The following is an 18971-nucleotide window of genomic DNA, read 5'->3' as shown; positions in this document are numbered from 1 at the left end:
TAACACAAAATCATGCTTTGGTGGCAGCAACTTTTTCTAAATCTTTGCCTAGCAGGGCTTTAGAATAAATCAGAATTTTCTAAAACTAATCTCGCATTGACTTTTTGTTTGTATTAAAAAATGAAGATTAGTCTCTATGTACCTTTAGGGTGATATAGAATTGGGTAGGGAATGTCCTGAATCTTTGCCCAACCCTCTTTCCAATATGAGTTGCCATTCGGACACACCTCCGGACACTCACTAGAGCCCAGAAAAATGAACCACGTGAAAAACCAAAAGGTGCTGAACAGATCAGCCCCAAATTGCTCTGGGATGCTGAGGTGTAAGCAATCTGTGCTAGTCTGCCATATGGCAATTTACCATCTTTCTAAATTACTTTTCTGTGTATGCACACATGGAGTCATACCTTAAGAAATCAGAAACTGCTTAAAGACAGCAGTATGTGTCACTGCCACTATTTACATTTGAGATGAACATCATCCTGGCTGCAGTTCTGGGCAATCAACAGAACAAACTGCAGGGACCACACTAGGAGAGTCATCCATTCAGACATGTCCCACAGCTGCAGAGACAATTCTACACACACCCTCCTTGGCTTTGTGCAGGGATGATGTTTTCAGTCTCTTAGCTGATGTTTTGTATAAGTGTGCATTTCAGGGGGCTCTGCCTCCTCCGTCTGTAACTGGGTTTCCTTTCCTCCTACAGAGCTTGCACTAGCACTCATTTATCTCAGAATACAAATCTCTCCCTGCCTTCTACTCAAAGCCTCAACATCAAGTCCGAACCTGTTTCTCCTCCTAGAGACCGTACCACCACGCCCTCGAGATATCCACAGCACACGCGCCACGAGGCAGGAAGATCCCCTGTTGACAGCTTGAGCAGCTGTAGTAGTTCCTACGATGGAAGCGACAGGGAAGATCACCGAAATGAATTCCACTCTCCCATTGGACTCACCAGACCTTCGCCGGACGAAAGGGAAAGTCCCTCCGTGAAGCGCATGCGGCTCTCTGAAGGATGGGCAACATGATAACTTTACTAGCTATTAGAGGTTTTTTTTTTCCTTGCAGTGCGTGTGTGTGCTATACCTTAATGGGAAAGAGGGAGGGGGGTCAATATGCATTATATGTGCTGTGTGTGGGGGGGAAAAGTCAGGTACTCTGTTTTGTAAAAGTACTTTTAAATTGCCTCAGTGATACCATATTAAAAGATAAACAGCAATGCTGAAGAGATGCTTCGCACTTGAGTTGTACAACAGATCACTTGTACAAAATAGGTTTTAAGGTTAACTTCTTTTTACTGTTGTGCTCCCTTGCAAAATGTATGTTACAATAGATAGTGTCATGTTGCAGGTTCAACGTTATTTACATGTAAATAGCCAAAAACAGAAAAAAAGAGGAGGCATTTGCCCAGCCCTGGGCAGATCTTTACTGAGAGAAAGCGGCTGTTATGCAACATATAGAAAATGTACAGATGTTTTGGGAGACCCAGAAATCGGGTGACTAAGGAAAAAAAGAAAAGAAAAGAAGGAAAAATTTAGGTCACTTAATGTATCTGAAAATGCTCACAAATGTGTTGGCATATTGTATGAGTATGGCACTCAGTTAAACGGATCAAAATCATTTAAAAGAGGACCATACTTGTAAAAAAAAAAATGTTTTTTGGGTTCTTTCTTTTTTTAGTGTGAGGGCTAACCTATTTAATTTTTTTAAATTCTGGGTCTGGATCACTTATTAAATAAAAATATTAAAAAATATGTAAATTACATTTTCCTTATTTTCATATTAAAAAGTAAGACAGAGTTTGCAAAGCATTGTGGCTTTTTGTAGTTTACATAAGCCAAAATGTGTTTTCCCCTTCATAGCTTTGCCAATATTTTAAACAGCCCTGAAGGAAACAAAGGGGGACTTTTTGTATAGAAAGCACTACCCTAAGCCATGAAGAACTCCATGCTTTGCTAACCAAGGTAACTGTTTTCTCTTTGCAGAAATTTTGTTTTTGAAATGTGTATTTCTAATTATATAAAATATTAAGAATCTTTTAAAAAAATCTGTGAAATTAACATGCTTGTGTATAGCTTTCTAATATATATAATAATTATGGTAATAGCAGAAGTTTTTGTTACCTTAATAGTGGGGGAATTATATTTGTGCAGTTGCACATTTAAGTAACTATTTTTTTCCTTTCAGTTTTTCTTCTAATCGGAATACATTTTACAGAATCATTCAGCTGTTGAAGGCTAATCTGCAAAAGATTAGGATTTTCCCTTCCTAAAGCAGCCCATATAATTCTAATACATCTGCAGTCAATTTTGCATCTGAGTAGTTCCATCATATCTATGACCATGTTCAAGGCCCTCTTCTTACCTTATTTATGTCTTGCGTATCTTGAGGCTTTCTGCCCTTCAGATCACAATGTGGCTCATCTTTGTCCTGTTTCTATAAATTCAACAAAACTTACAGTCTTTTTGCTGTAAGAGGTAACTCAGAAGGCTTGCACATTCCCAAACAAAATGGATATCTGGGGTAGCATCAAAGTGAATATAATTTTATAATCCAACAAGGACCCCAAATTTGATACCCTAACTGCAGTTATTGTGCCTAACAGTCAGTAGGTTGTCCCAGAAGTACAGGCAGATTTGGATTCAAATGTGGTTGAAGAAAAGTGGCCTCAGTGGCCTGGATGGCATAGCAGCAAAAGATCACCAATTCTAACTTCAATCTGGCCATAAATGTTGAGTTGTTTATGACCAGGGATGGATTTATACATGCATTACATTACTTATAACACCGTCATGTACAGGTATGCTGTGAAATAAATCCTGTTAAGGTCAAAGGGATTTATTTCCAAATGACTGAATATAGGTCCACGCAGTATTTTGCTATGCAACACTTGACGGCTTATGGCTGAACGTGTGGGCCAACTCCACTAAAAAGTGTTGTGCTTATTTTTGACATCTGTATTTAGTAGGTATGACAGTTAAAATGTGAAGCGCGTGCATCATATGGAGCAATGAGCTGACTTCCACCGTTACATTCAAATGTAGTGTTGCTATACTTCCTTTGAGCAATCAGTCCTACTATAAAAATTGGCCATCATAATTTTCTAACCTAAAAGGTTTGGTCATCACAGAATAGCATCCATTCTGTTCTACTTTCCCCTTACTGGAGAAAGTAACTTGCAGATGTTGCTTTGAGCAGGAATAGGCCCATTCCCTATCCACAGTTCCTACCCATAATTTTAATCAGGAATAATATCAGAATAAAATTATGCCTGAACAGGATATCTAATTTATCTTTGACATTAACACATATTATTTATAATTTAACAGGAATAGAAATGCATGAAAGTTATGTCATTTGCTTTAAACCCTTCCTTCCTTCACACAAACTGGGACTGAATCTTGAAAAGAAGTATTTTTTCCATACTAAAAGATGTGTGAAAGGTATATCTGGCTTCCCAGTGCTGTGAGAGAGTCCCTTTGTATATGACTTAGATTATTTCATTCTTTATAAATGTTTTATATTTCTTGGAGCTTTGAGATCTGGCATGCAGACTAGGTCTTGGTTGTCCACCCTGCTGAGCTGGGTGTCAGAGTAAGTTCTACAAGTGATGTAGCTTATTTTATTTCTTAGGAGAGAAGGGCAGGGTAGAAATGTAAGATGGAAGAAATCTGAGTAATTTCTAACACATTACAGGCAAAGCATAGCTCATGATGCAGTTCTTATAATTGCTCTACCACCATTTTGATACAGTATCAGGATAAAGCAGAGTGAAGAATGTGGAGGGCTATTCACTTTTCATTTAATCCCAGTTGCTGATTAGTCTTGTGATACCTTTCCAGAATCATGAACAAAAATTAGCAAATCTGTGTGACTTTGACAAATGTTAACATGGATGAATATGTCTGACAGAAGGATATAAACTGTGAAAGGATACCAACCAAATATAGGTATAAAGCTTTGTTCATTTTTAACAGCAATCAATAATAATGATACCTGTACACTTGCACTTCCATATGCAATGACTACCACAGGCGTGGTGTCATAGCTTATGATTTCGTGCTGGCTCATCGGTTGCTTTGTCTTATCCTAAGCATTTATTGACTAGTACAGAAAACCTTGGGAGTATGCTGAAGCCATGTCATTTGCACTTATGTTCTAGATAACAGAAAAACTGCTTTGATAATGCATTAATTCTACCAATGACTTTAAAAAGATACGCGTGCATTAAAAGAAAGTGAGAATGGGGCCAATATTTGATTTTCCTAACTTCAATCAGGGTTCCAAATGATTTTCTTCACCTTAACATTTATCACCACTTGAGATCACTCATCTTCAACATGAATTAAATATGCAATATGTATGTGGTCATTTTAAAAAAGGGGGGGGGAAGTAACATTTGGCTTACCAGTATGATTGTAAGTAGTCTGCCAATGTGAGTGGGTGAGAGTCAGAACGACAGCCATATACATGCACACCTGAAAGGACTGTTGAGCCTATACAAGTGAGGGGTTCTGTACATGTGAGTCAGTGGAAACAGGCTCCTCCCACTCAGCCAGGCATTGTGACCCTGAACACAGACACAGAGCTAAATTGTGCAAGAATGGATACTAGTGTTTCTTCCTTTTTCCACTACTGAGCTAAACTAAAATACAGGGGCACAAAAGCTAGGCTTAATTGAACATTGTTAATGGATTTAATTAATAAAAAAGCACAATGTTTAATGGTGATGTTGCTTTCTAGAAGCTTTAGCAGTCAATCCTTAACTGTTCTTTTTATCTATACCTTAAAGCATTTATGGCTAAGCTACTATTGGGGGACTTATGGTGTGATTCTTTTATATTTAAGCAGTTTTGGGGCAGTGCCCCAAAAAAGGATTGAGGCTTTCTTCAACCTGGGCAGGACAAAGTTAAAGGCAACATGCAATAGCCAAAAGGATGCCTTCTCCCCTCAAGCTGATCTTTATTTGGAAAAGGCTAATTAATGAAGGGATAAAGCCTATTTTCTGATGACAGTAGTATGATGTATACCATCCTTTCCAAATCTGGTGCCTTTCTAATATAGTGTCACAATACAATTCCCATCCTAAAACAAATAGACATTGGCCATGTTAGCTGGGCAGGATGGAGTTTATAATCCATATGTGAAGAGCACTAGGTTGGGGAAAGCTCATGGAGAACAATCTGCAGACATTTATATATTGTATGCATTGATGCCTTTCTCAGAAAAGGAGTTTTTAAAATCATTTCAGTGCTTAATCAAAGGGTTTTTTTTTCCTCCTCCTCCTCCTCCTCCTCCTCCTCCTCCTCCTCCTCCTCCTCCTCCTCCTCCTCCTCCTCCTCCTCCTCCTCCTTCTTCTTCTTCTTCTTCTTCTTCTTCTTCTTCTTCTTCTTCTTCTTCTTCTTCTTCTTCTTCTTCTTCTTCTTCTTCTTCTTCTTCTTCTTCTTCTTCTTTTTTTTGGTAACCAAATGATTTCTATTTTTCCCAGAAGTGGAATTTAAAATTTTTAATAATACAGTGATATCTGCTGTTTCTCAAGAGTTTTTTTTTTCAAACAAAGCTAAAATGCAAGAATAAAACAACTGCTATGCTGTTTTCAAGAATGTCAAAAACCCCTTTTTGTATTGTTTACCTTTGTCTTAGCTTTTTATCCATCTTCCTAATAGATGCAACAGTGTGGTTTTCTTTTCTTTTCTTTCTTTCCTCCTGCCTCTAGAAGGCAAATGCTTTGTCTTTGTGTCCCAAAAAGCCACTTGAAACCTCAATAAACGCTGTTGCCTAAACCCAACATATTCATCTGTTCCCATTTTATGCCATCTGCAGTGACATCTTCACATCTGCGGCCTCCATTTTCTGACACGGTGGGTCCCTCGAACGGCTAGTGGAACATTGGTGTCAGTTGAGAAGACCTCACTCTCAAACTAATAACAGGCTTTTGTGAACATATTCTAACCAAAGATGTGGAGCAATCCAAGCATAGAATTGCACAGTTTGTATCAAATTCTCTACATGATGAGCATAACCAAGTTGTTTAGTTTTGCTGTCCCTGTTTGTACCTGAAACTGACCCATACTTCAATTTGATTCAAAGATGTCAGCCTGGTGGTAAATGAAACTCGCTTACCCTAAAAATATTTGACTTGGATTGCTTCAGATGATTTGCTTTTGCTTTATTTTATTTTATTTTAATCCTGGGAATTTGTTTTAATCAAATCAGTGATATCCTCCTGCTGATGGGCACATACAAGCATTTTGCAAGAAATATTAAGCTTAGAAGCTCGCAGCGGCATAAGCTGGACTTTGTCGCCACTAGATGACAAGATAACAAATTTAAAAATCACACCTGTGTATCTCAAGAGACTTAATCAGCTGTCTGTAGTGAACAATAAATAAATAAATGGGCAAAAAATTCAAAAGTTTCTCCTGCTGGACATAAGGTATAATTTGTATTTTGCAGCCAAATCAGTAAAGTTACTGGCTTTCTTAGTGATACAGTGTCTCTGGTGCATTTTTTGTTTAAAGAATTAAGTAGTCTTTGCCTCAGTTAGACATCTGTCACATATCAGACCTAGAGATCTTTTCTGTAGCCTGCAGTTTAAAATGTACAGACAGGATACGGTATAATTCTGAGAGCGACCCTTGTCCTGCATTTTTCTCCATTATCATATTAACTCTCTGCTGACAGGACCTTTATGGGTGGCAGTATCTATTCTGGTGATATGCTATCTTAAAAGTGATGGCAATACAGAAATATTAAAATATATCGTTGTGTTATTCTCAAAAAGATGGAAACATCAATAACTTCTTAATAACTTGGGCTAAGTTACTGGTCTGCAGCAATGAAGCCATAGGAAAATTGATCTGCAGGTGGATACAATATTGGGAGATAATCTGCTCTTACCTTTCCAAAAGAAATAATGAGCTATAATAGCAGCAACATTTTTCATTTGGAAGATCCAATATTAACGGCAATATTAATACCCTGTCAATGTAATACATTTTCAGAGCATTACAATATCTAAATATTAAAATAAATCAACAGTTAAACTTGTTATAGCAATCAAGGTCTATTAAAACTGATTCTGAAATGACACCAGAAAGTGTAAACAGATGTTTAAAATTTTTAAAAAGCTGTAAATGTCTTGGGAAATATTTTTTTCTAAGATCTTTGGCAGCAAAGTAAGTGTACTGTAAATCTCTATGGAGAGTCTGCAACAGTCTATCAAAAGTGACTTCCGAGTAGCATCTGACACCTTCCATGGGAAAAGCATCTAGAAAAGGGCACTTGAAGGTGATGTCAGCATCCAAGTAGTTATACCTGAGGAAAAGCAATCCTTGAAGTTCTCCGGTCTCATTTAATACTTTAAAGATCAAGACTGGTACTTTCAACAGATTCTAGAAATTGATTGGAAGCTGTTACTCAGAGATTTCACTATGCAAGTAAATACTACAGAGTCTCTTAGAGTTGGGGAAGTTCAAGCTCTTGTTTTTCTGGATCAAGCAAGAGATCAAGCAAGGTGGCCAACAGGCATTTCTGTTGCTTCCCTTTTATAAGGTCCCAGGAAGTTATTGGCAGCAATGTGCAGATAATTCTGGGGCTAATGTGTAATTAACTGCCTAAAACACACTTTTTCAAAACATACTCCATAGTGTTTTGACAAACTGGCTGGCAGCAAATAGAAAGCAAGCAATTTTTCCAGAGATCTGTACTTTGCTTACTTGAAATCCTAAGTGGGCCGGCCAAGCTTTGAAGCCTAGTGAGGCAATAGACCAGAAGCCAAATATTTCTGCACCTTGCAACTCCCACCAGACACTTCTATGATACAGCCCTTTTTTGCTTCTTCCATTTCCTCTTTCCCCTTATCTCTCCCCAAGAGTTCTCCTTCCTATATCTCTTGTGATTTTTTTTCCCCACATACAGTAGCCAAGATCTGAGGTTCAAGTATTTGTTGCTCTTTTTGGTCATTTTTATTTCTTTAGTTATTAAAGTAACTAATTAGTTAATTACATTAAATATAATAGTTTCATTCAAGCTATAATTTCACCTGGCTTGAATTGTCTCACCATCTTCAGTGGGTGTGTAATAACGGTGGTAAAAGCAACTGGTTCCTACTGGCTGCCATTTTTTACCGCGTGTCCTAGCTGTTGCATGTTCCTGAGACATTCTTAATGGGAAGAGCCCCGCAGGGCCCCAAATATCTCATTGTCAGATTATAATTTAGAAAAATTAAGTCTCTAGGAGTAACCATTGATCTCAATGTTTTGCTGTCACACCTATACAGGAAACACACCCTTTATCAAAAAAAAAAAAAATAGAGAATATTGTGAATGAGAATCCATTTCTTAGCACTGTGCATTAATTTTGAAATATATGAAAACTGAATTGGATCCATTCACCCAAAAATAAATGCATAGTTTATCTGTAGTTTCCAGTATGGGCTGACACTATACCATATATGCCCTGGATGGATCTTGGAAAGTCTTTGTAATTCTACTTGGTGCTAAAGAACCAGGCCTTGAGCACATAATCAAGAAATTATATCAAATGTACACATGACAAATATTTCCTTGAGCAGAACCAATTCAGGGTACAAGGGGATATGAGTTGTACATATTTGGAATGAGAAAGGCATATTAGGAGAAGGGATATAGCTACAGTATTTATTAGATGCACTTTTATAGGCAATTCTTTCTAAAAAAGTGAGGGAACGGTCAACTAAGCAACTTCCACTGTTCAATACATAATAGCTTGATGGTTCCATCAGCTGCTTTTCTGCCATAACCTAAGTATTATGTCAATGATCTGGTCAGATTGGGCTGATTACAGCATGTTAGCTACAGCCCCGTTCATCTTCCATCTAAAATACTCAAGGAAAGTTTTATGACTTGTTTTGCTGAATAGGTAAATTTATCTTTCATGTAGCTGAACAAGAACAGAGAGAATCTTTTACAAACTAGATGTCTTCAGCATGTTGGCTAGAAATTATAGAAGTCCACATCAATACATCTACAGGCTTTCTGGTTGGAAAAGGGTAATCCCCATAAGAAAACATCAGAAATCTTCATTATGGTACAGAGCATTCTCTGTATTTATTACAATTATATCTTTTCCAGAATATTCAAAGAAGAATATATGCTTCTCCTCCCTCCCACCCTTTCATTTTATCCTGCAATAATCCTGCATTGTAAAGTAGGCTGATAGATCTGCTATCACTCATGAAGCATCATAACTAAATGGCAAATTGAATCTCTGGTTCTCCAATATACTGTCACACTGTAATTGAGCAGAAAGCTGCAACAATTGGAGATACAATCATTGATAAATAAATAGCACACCTCTATACCACATTAGTGTAACAGGATTAATGTATGTTCCTGAACAAGTTTCTAGAATCTTATGCTGTTGGCTCTGTTCTGAACATTTAAACGTAGGGCAAGACATGCAGGGTCATCTGCAGAGGGCAGGAGGAGGGGTCAAAACATCAAGATGGCAGATGCAACTACATGATTAACACTTTGCCCCTTTTTCATGTGTGTCAGGCAAACATGTTTTTGCTCAATAATCTCAAATGCTGTAATATTAAGCACTTTTACTAGGAAATAATATAGAGAGTTACTTCTGTTCAGACATGCAGAGACTTCTACAGAAACAGCTGGAATTCAATTGGGCTAAGTGAGTATAAAATTGCAGTTTTGATATTAGGCAGAGAAAAGTAACCTCCTCACTTTTTTTATTTAAGGTGTCAATTTTTCATCATGATGAACCAAACCATATGAAGTACTCTTTTTGTTGTTGTTGAAAAGCAGCAAATTTGAAGGGTGCTATTTTTTACAATTCTTCCCATAGTTCAGGTGCAGAAATCCACATAACCACTGCATGACAGCAAAGACCTACAGAAAACTCTTGTAAATCCTTTGCTGCCAGATTTTTGCAGCTCATATATGATAGCCTTATATTTGTTGATTTGCCTTAGGCAGCCAAATGCTTCTATTCTTAACAAGGCAACCAACACATTGTTCCCATTCTTGATCAGTCACACAGGCTGCATTTCCATGACACACTGAACCACAAACCAGGCAGCTGTATTTTAACCTACCATATTTTACAGACCTGAACCTTCAAGTTAATTTATGATTTTGTACATCAGTAAACTCAGAAATCTGTGCTTATGCCATAAACCATGGTTCACTATGGGTTTAATAGCTTGACGGTTCCATAGGCACCGGCTACAAGAATGCCTGGCAAAATCTCAGAATTGCAGACCCAGTAGCGGGCTTTCCCTATCACCACCAGCCTTCATGGAGAAGGATATAGAAATGGCTGTCTTATTAAGGTGCCAATGCAACTTTCTATACAAATTTTGGGTTGCATGGCTTCCTTACAGAATAAGCTGTTATGTGTTGTTCCACAGCAGGCCTCAGCTGGAACCAGAATGGTCCTATCTCTTATTTTTACCAAAGATAGTACTCTGCTTGAAAGACTATCCTGGCTAAATCTGGCCTAAAAACAAAGAATTGTAAGAAAGAATCCCTAAATTTGTTCATCAACAACTGGCACATACATCTCCTGGCCATGTACATTGCATTTCTATCTGAATTACATTACTCTTTTCACAGTACAATGTCACTCCTCTTGTTTCTGCATCAAGTGCACTACAGTAGTGAATCACTAAAAACATTCAACCAGGGAAACAAACGCATGGAAAATTTGAGAAGCTTCTATAAAGCCAGAAATGTTCTGAGGACTGAGAATTTTCATGTTCTGTAGTATTATTTAGGAGGATAAATTATCAATCTTTCAATGTTTGATTCTGGTTAAAGAAGTGCTTTCAGTTATGTTGACGTCCAGGAATAAACTCGGAAGGAAAAGGATAAAGCCAAGTTGAAGAGAATTTATTTGTCTTGAGTTAGTGCATAGTAGCCAAATGCATAAAAGGGCAGACCCAAAACTGAACTGTAGAAATGAATAAGGTATCATTGCTAGGATTAACTTTTGTTCATAGTCTTGGACATTGGCTGCACCCATGATTTAGAAATCTAAAGAACCCAGGAACCTATGAACACAGATTTTTCTTCAAATACAGACAACTGGGAGTGCTACCGGTATAAATGTAACAGCCAGAATGGACCTGGCAGATGTGACCCTACCAGAGGCATCCATGAGGTAGTCAAAAAAGTGATGATGTTAAAGCACATATATGGGGGTAGGGCTGCAATCATGGGATCTGAACACCATTTTGACCCCCGCCCCCATGGACATCCTGGCTCCTACTCTCTCTATCCAACTACCCTAATATTGGCATGGTGGGTGGGGGTAGGGATAATGCCTAAATAACTCTAGAATTGTTATCTTCACCTGTGAACAGTAGCAATAATTTTCCAGGCCATTTTAGCTGCACAGCCTTCTGTCCCGTATTTCAGGTTATTTACAAATCATTGTGCTTCATAAGGAATTCTGTATTCCTCCTCCCACCACCCCAGTTACAGCTGTAAGGGCCCTGTCCTCCCTGACATATGGGCACCCTACTTTAGAGCCCCAAGTTTCCCATGCACCTACCATCAGCACCTACGCCTGCCCATTCTTTCATCTCAAAGCCCTGTTTAGGCCAAGGATGGTTTGTATCTCTTACTAGGCCTACATTGATCTGATATGGTTTAAAATGTGGAAACAATTGCCAGCCTGTCAAAGGTGATAGTCACAGGACACTGTAACATTAGAAGCACACATTTCACTTTAAAATAAATAAGGCACTTACACCTACACACACACACACACACACACACACACACACACTTTCCATTAAAGAGGCTAATGCCTGCTGCAGGATGCACAGTGGGACATAAAAAAGATGCTTTTATACTTGGTACGTTATATTCTTGAAAAGCTATAGCAGCCTCTACAAGTCTGGGCAGATGAACTACTGATACAGCTGCTTTTGTATCAGTTTTTCAGCCATGCTGTTCATCTTGAAGTTGTCCAATTCTTTACTACTTGAATGCTGCTGCTAGTTCTTTGTAGTTGGAACACATGGCCCTGCCATACCTCTTTGATTTGAATCCTGCCATCACATTATACTGCATCTGACTTGACATTGTTTTCCATACTGAACTGCTGCTCAGCTGGGCTTCAGTGGCCATTCCTTGTTGTTGCTGTCATTTCATTCCACAATACCTGCTCATTTCTTGGGTTCCCAGTTTCCCCTGACTACCATTCTTGAGGATGTGCCATCTAATCAGGAAATAAAAATCCAAAGGCAATTGAGGGAAACAATAAGAATTAAAAACTAGGTTCTGCAGTAAGATGCAAAGAAATGCTCTGGCATTTTCAGAAATTCAGTTAAAGGAGTTCTTATGGGAGTATGAACCTATACAAAGGAACCAACTAATAGTTGGAAGATATTTATAGCAGTGAAATCTCAACCTTTTGCCCTTTTCAATGGACTGATACAATATTATCACACAATACATATTGCCTAGCTAAAGAAAAAGATTGTTTTCATCTGCCTTTCTTTATTGAGTTTCCAAGCTGTTGAATGTATACCTTTAAACAAAAACCAAAAAATGGCTAATAAACCAGAAAATTAACAGTGTTAGAATTAAATATTGATAGTCAAAGAAAACAATTATCAGTAAAAAAAAAAAAAAACTTTACTCATGAAAAAAAAAACTCATGATTAAAAGTCAACTTTAGTTCTCATCCTATAATCCCCTGGAGAGGCTCAGGATTGTCCAGATAAGAGTGTAAGAAGAGTCCAGTTGATTTAGGCCATAGGCCCATGTAATCCAGCACTGACATAATGATCCACTAAATGCATTTGGGAAGCTCACAGACCTGGATTGAAGGATGATAACTCCCTTACACTGTTGCTTCCTAGTAATCAGGTTATAAGACTTACTATCTATAATTCAAGAGTTCATAGTCATCAGTATTAGTAGTCCTTTATGTTGATGTCCCTCTATGCCTGTCATCATTTGAGCATTAGTGTGATTTGCTCCAGATGCCACGGGATATTTGATATATGTCATTTAGTTAACAACAGGAAGGATCACAGGCTGAGATATAAGTGAAATACAAATGCAGTTTTCAAGATTACTCCAGGTTCCAAAGCCAGTGCTTACTTTCCCATATAATTGCTACATGGGAATAGCAGAACTTCCAGATTTGGGCTGCAAAAATCTGAACGAGCATCAGATGGCAGCAAGGAAAGCTTATTGCCATTTGGTGTCATTCAGAGTTTTGCCATCTAGCTCTGGTACACCAGTTTCTGTGGAATCAAAACACAGGACTCAAATGAAAATAATCAAAGCTTCACTGCGGTGTTTGTTAGACAGTGCACACTAGAGGGGACCCCACCAAGGGTTAGAGGGAGACACTCCCCTGCAGGCCAAATGGATACCCTGATATTTATACATTTCTACAAGAAGGGGAAGGGGAAAAGATGCATACATACATACTCATGTGATGATGCAGGCATACGCCAGTAAGCAAGAGATCTCAAATTACTTTCTGCCCCATTTCTTATCTCATCCTCCTTCCAGGCAGATGCCTTGGGGATTTGCCCCTTTTCTTGTCTATTATCTTCAAGGAAAACAATAGCCTTCCTGAGGGGAAGAAACAAGTTAGTTCAAGGTGCCAGGAAGAACTGCAAGACAGATGCCTTGTATATTGGGATGTTTGTGATGAGGCTTTGAGATGAGGCTTTTTACAAACAGCCCCGTTCACACCAGTTGGATAAATTCTTTACAACCAGTCAGCTTCAAGGGTGCTGCACATTCCTTTATATTTCAATTTTATTAAGGCGATCCCATTCATCTGAGGCCTCTAAAAACTTGCTTCCTTCACCCAAAGATGTGTGCTGGGAAGGGTAGATGGATTTGTCACATGGTAAGTTTTAGGAAGATGTCTAAAAGAAGATCTGTGATAAATAAAAACCTTGAACAAGCCTTTTTTTAAAAAAAAAGAATCCTTACTATTAGATAGATCACTATTCTAGGATCTTAGAAACTAAAGCAAATAACCAGCCATTAGTGAGTATAAAAAAGTACTGCTAACCCAGCAAAATATTGAAATGTAATCCTAATTAGTGAATAGGAGGAGAAGGGAGCCCTACTTTATATAGCACAGAAGAACTTAGAAATAAGGGAAGCAAGAGTTAGCTCCGTATTGACTTTCTGTTAGGAAAGGGGACAATGGACTGGACAGGCAGGGAGGTGTTGCAGTAATGGAAAGATATGTAACAGGCAACAGTATTGGGTTTAGCACCTCCAGCAGCAGCAGCAATACAGTGGCTAAGAAAAATGTCAAAGAAATTCTCCAGCAGGCAGAAAATACAGTATAAAAATAGACATATAGTTTTTCCAAGGGGGGGGGGAAAGAGTTTGAGAAATTGCAAGACAAATTTTGGCACAGTATTTTCCTGCTGGTTCAGCATAGTTTGCTAGTACAACTCTGGACCTCTCAAATGTTGAGGAACCATTTCCACATCTTGCTGTTCATTCAACTGACCCTATCCTGGATTTCCATTTTCCCAGAGCTACTGCTGCCTCCAACAACCATTTTGTATTGCTTCCTCCTCTGGGAATCTCACTGATTAGCTTGAGAAGCTGCAATGGAAACTACTTTTTAGCCCTAGGAATACTGCCAGTCTAGAAGATTGGGGTGCCTGTTGTGACCTTACTCCACTGTTTGCATTATCTACACCTTTAGCATTGCAGTAATGCTGTGATTTGCTTTGAATATAATCATGCGCTTTTCTCCATGTGCTGTTACATTAATGACCTTCTGTTTTGATAGATCTGCAAGACTTGGTAATAATCTTAATAAGCCCATTCTACTCTTGGTCTCCTAAATTTGGTTTCTATGAGGCAGAATGACTACACTCAAAATCATCATTGTGTTTTCACCATTTTAACTCATCCCTTTTCTTTTTTGCCTACAAAGACCATCCCATCTTGGCTTGTACAGCACTGATCAGGATACAGGAGGTGGTTGATGGGGTGGCATCATGGCTCTGAAGCAAGATTATAAGCCAAAAGGCATCAGAGGTGAACTGTACTTGTTCACCGCATTAAAACAACTGTAAGTTTTCAATACTGAATATACCTCCTGCAGAATAATTATAATTGCCCTGAGCTAAGCAGAACCAGAGGACTTAGGATGACAACCTCACTTTTTATGAGAATCCTAAAAAACCATATTCCTTTGGTGCTGAAAAGACGTTGCATGGTTGGGTCTATGTAGTTGTTTAAGAGTTGTTTATCTTTTTATTTTATTTTTATTTTCTGAATTATAGTCAGCCACTTTGTAATGTCCCTATAGCTGAAAAGACATAATACAAATGTTGCCTTCCAAGTATTAGTGTTATCAAACAATAATTGTGCTGTTGTTCAGTGCAGTTGGGAAAAAAGGTCTATAGAGCATCAGGTTGAAGGAAACTTCAGTGAAGAAAACATGAGAGACACGCAACTTTCACCCATTCAGCCTAGTTATCTTCACCAGTTGTTATCCAGGATTAAGGCAAATGTGTTTGGTCTATACCTTCATGCCTGACAAAATAGGATTTCTGCTCACTCAGGTAAATCTATATCTGGAGCTTGTATCTACAATAAAAACAAACTGAACTCACAACAACTACTATTCAAAGTTTACATTAATGTCAACTTTCTACCAGAAATACAACCTTCTATTCCCAGTATTGCGGTCTTAGAAGGACTGCAGTTCCCATTACCTATGGCAGGCTAGTTAAGGCTATGTAATGCTTCATACTGGCAATTCTATTTTAAGAAGCTTTGATCAAATTATCTTTTCAAAGCATATCCAGACATCAAAATGGGGACCTGCTTCAAAGCAAGAAATTGCAACTGGAAGGCTCCAAAGCATTTGGGAGATTTGGTGGGTTTTCTGCTACCACTGAGATTCTAATACACAACACAGTGTTGCAACCAATTCCATGTGTCGAGTTGGTTGAGGGTGGGATGGAATGGTGTGACAGTTTGACATTGGCATGAGCACACAGACAATGAGATGTCTCCCTTCGCTTGAACTCTTGGCTTATCAGATTTCTTTTGGTGTGGCAGGGCTAATATACACTTGGCCTTCATTCACTTTCTCAGCTTTTAATATCAATAGTCTCAGCTTTGCCCAGTCTTGTCCTATTAGAATGCTACACTTGCTCTGTGCTGGTCCTGCCAACAGACCTGGGCATTTAACTCAGCTCTTAACATTCCAAATATGGGGTCCAAGCTCACCATTCTTGAGTTAAACCTTACTTTTGCTTTCTACATGACTCTGGCAAATTGAAGCTTTTTCACATTACAGGGAATGTGTAATCCCAAGCTTACAATGATAGGCACTGGTTTGAACAGTTGCTGCTTTTAAGAATGGAGTGGGTGCAGGTCTATGAATGGCACTTGTTTGATGCCATCTTCTTTCTCTACAAACTGCCTACTTTTCTGGTTGTTTCCACCATCCTTGCTAATTAACTGACATAGAGTATAGCCAGTAAGCCACAACTTGATACATCTGAATCCTGATACTGTCTTTCCCAGAAGGGATCAACCTTGCCAAACAACTATGCTAGCCCTCCTTGCACCCCAGACAAACAGGATCAGAGGCAGCGAAGCCCACGAGATCAGGTCAGCTCTTATTCTTCCAAATTCCGGCCATATGAAGCCAAACTTTGCCAGCATGCCCCACTCAGTGTGCCATTGCCCAACACAAGGCGGTATTAAAGAGATCTTTCCCATGAGGAGCCAAGCTTGCCAAGATGCTATGCCAGCCCTTATGGCAGTCCCAAAAACCCAGAGCTCAGAGAGAGCAAAGGAAACGTCTGTGGTACTCCAGAACAGAAAGTAAACACATAAGAGTTTATTTGTTAAAGTGGATGTGCAAGTGTAGATTTTTAAATTGGAATATGATCCTGCACTGTTTCAGCCAACGTCTCCAGAAGTGGTTTGCTAGACAGACAGTTTGGAGGCTTGGCGTACTGGAGAGGCATCTTCAGAGAAGAAAAAAGTCAAGATGGAAGCCACGATAAGGTGATCAAAGTCCCACCTGCTTTTAAAGCGTGGTGTGCATGTGATGCATTTTAAAAACAAGTGGGGCTTCAATCACATGGCTACAGCTGCCATCTTGACTTTTTTGACCACCCCCAGGATGCCCTGGCTTGTTGCATTTTCCTTTTCTCTGCCTCACTCTCTCAGCCTTAAAAGAAAGGCTGGAGGGGTATTTTAAAATGATATATCTATCAGACCTTTGAAGCTATGTATCCTGTAAAGGTTCTGCCATGTTTGATCTTCTCATTCCATTCTGTCCAAAAATTAAGTAGCTTAAGACGTTTTGAAATTTTCCCATTGTAGCTTGGATGAATCTTACTTCAGATCCAATCTTGAATTGGCTTGAATTACCACTGAAGTCACAACCTTGAAGCAAAGCATACTCTCTTCAAAACTCCAGTCTCCAATTTGAATTCAGTCAGAACTTATTCACATAGGCTGAGTCACACTGAATCACTGGAAGTATAACAGAAGACTTAGTCCAACAATTCTGGAGGGCATCAGATTAGGGAAATTTACAGGAGCATATAAAATAACCCAATGAATTCAAACCCTTTGCATTGAAGTTAGCTTTCAGTAGGCATCAGTGAAATTAAACCCTTTTCAATCCATAAATTCTGATTACTTTGTATTGTGTGTTGTTCTGCCAGCTAGCGATGGGCACCTCCTCTAAAGGGAAACATGATTCTTCTTACATAAGAGAATCAAGTTGGTTTCCTTTGTCATGCTTGCATTCCCCACTTGTCTGTAAAGAAAAATGGGATTTTCAATTTTACAAAAATCTTTTCTTAGCAACCAGTTTTTACAAGAAGTGGGGGCAAAACTGAGCTTCAGACTCCGTTCTTGGCAGTGTTTCTTTTTCTTCAGTAAACACAGCCTACAGCAAAATGTCACCTCTCCCTAACAAACAATCAAACCAGATGCAACTGAACTTCACAGGCTGGTTGACAAGCTCACTCCAGTGATTCATGCCACACATTTGGCATCCAAACAGCCAGACAAGCTGTCTCTATTGACATCTGCTCCCCTTCAACACATGACTTTTCCCCATGGACTGAATGCCTCATCTCTGGCTGATCCAGTCCCTGCAATTGCTCTTCACTAATGCCAGGAAGATACATCTTCCTGCATTTTTACCCACCAGTTTGCATTAAATGTAGTGAAAGAAGTTTGCTTTAGGATTTTTTTGAAGAAGAGAATTTGGGAGAAATCCTCAGGGGTGGATGACTGCGTTCCAGCATTCTTTGCAAGGAGACCAAGGATGCATATCATATCATTGTACAATCAAGTCTCTAGAGTCTGCAGTTTCTCTGGCTTCCTTCGCTTCAATTAAATCCTAAAGGAAAATAAGATATTATTAGGGAGCTCTTCCCACTGAGTTTTATCAGCAACAGCACTAGTGTCATTGTGCTACTGTCACTCAGCAGGAATTCTGTCTTTGACAAGTAGCTGGAAAATTCTTCTTCCCAATTTCTCTGCTCCCAAATGTGGTGAAGTTCAAAAGGCCATTTCTGCCCAGTTCGACTCCTTGTTTTGGTACCTTTGGAATCCCACTGCTATTCATGACTAGAGCATCAAAAGCCCACCATAGTTTGCCCATTTGCCTCTAAATGCACAATGTCCCTGCCAATCTTGAGAAATTGTGCCTTTCCCAGAATTCACTTTCATAGTTTTTAAATATACAGCATGTGAGCTTGGTTCAGTAACAACAATAACAGCCCTGGAACTGAGAGTGGCATTCCCCAAATGATCAAGAGTTGTTAAAAAGGATGTCATCGTTAACAGGGCATGTACTTTGCTGCCTGACCACTGAATCCATATTGTATACTACTGGGAACACAAAGCATGTTATTTTTGTAAAGAGGAGGCTTTTTCTCTTGGAAGTAATACAATTATCCCTGACCCAGCTCTCAAGGTA

At 38.9% G+C, this 18971-nt stretch overlaps 1 protein-coding gene across 12 annotated transcripts in view; it reads left to right on the top strand.

The window, feature by feature from the left end:
- The window catches only part of MEF2C (myocyte enhancer factor 2C), a 184205-nt gene extending 177717 nt beyond the window's left edge, over positions 1-6488 (top strand). For 10 of the 12 annotated variants that reach the window (XM_088130273.1, XM_007426750.4, XM_088130274.1 and 7 more), the window contains one exon: positions 706-6488. In XM_088130273.1, coding sequence (XP_087986399.1) covers positions 706-1027 — 322 coding nt within the window. In that variant the 3' untranslated portion in view covers positions 1028-6488. The remainder of the gene's footprint in view (positions 1-705) is intronic. The other 2 variants (XM_088130275.1, XM_025165765.2) reach the window with 1 other exon arrangement.
- The last annotated feature ends 12483 nt before the right edge of the window (positions 6489-18971 follow it).

This window comes from Python bivittatus, unplaced genomic scaffold, assembly GCF_059951505.1.
Source record: "Python bivittatus isolate LINGU-HERP-01145 unplaced genomic scaffold, Pbiv_v1 ctg000850_np1212, whole genome shotgun sequence".
Lineage (NCBI taxonomy): Eukaryota > Metazoa > Chordata > Lepidosauria > Squamata > Pythonidae > Python > Python bivittatus.
The sequence above is the reverse complement of the archived record's forward strand: the minus strand, read 5'-3'. Positions and strand labels throughout refer to the sequence as shown.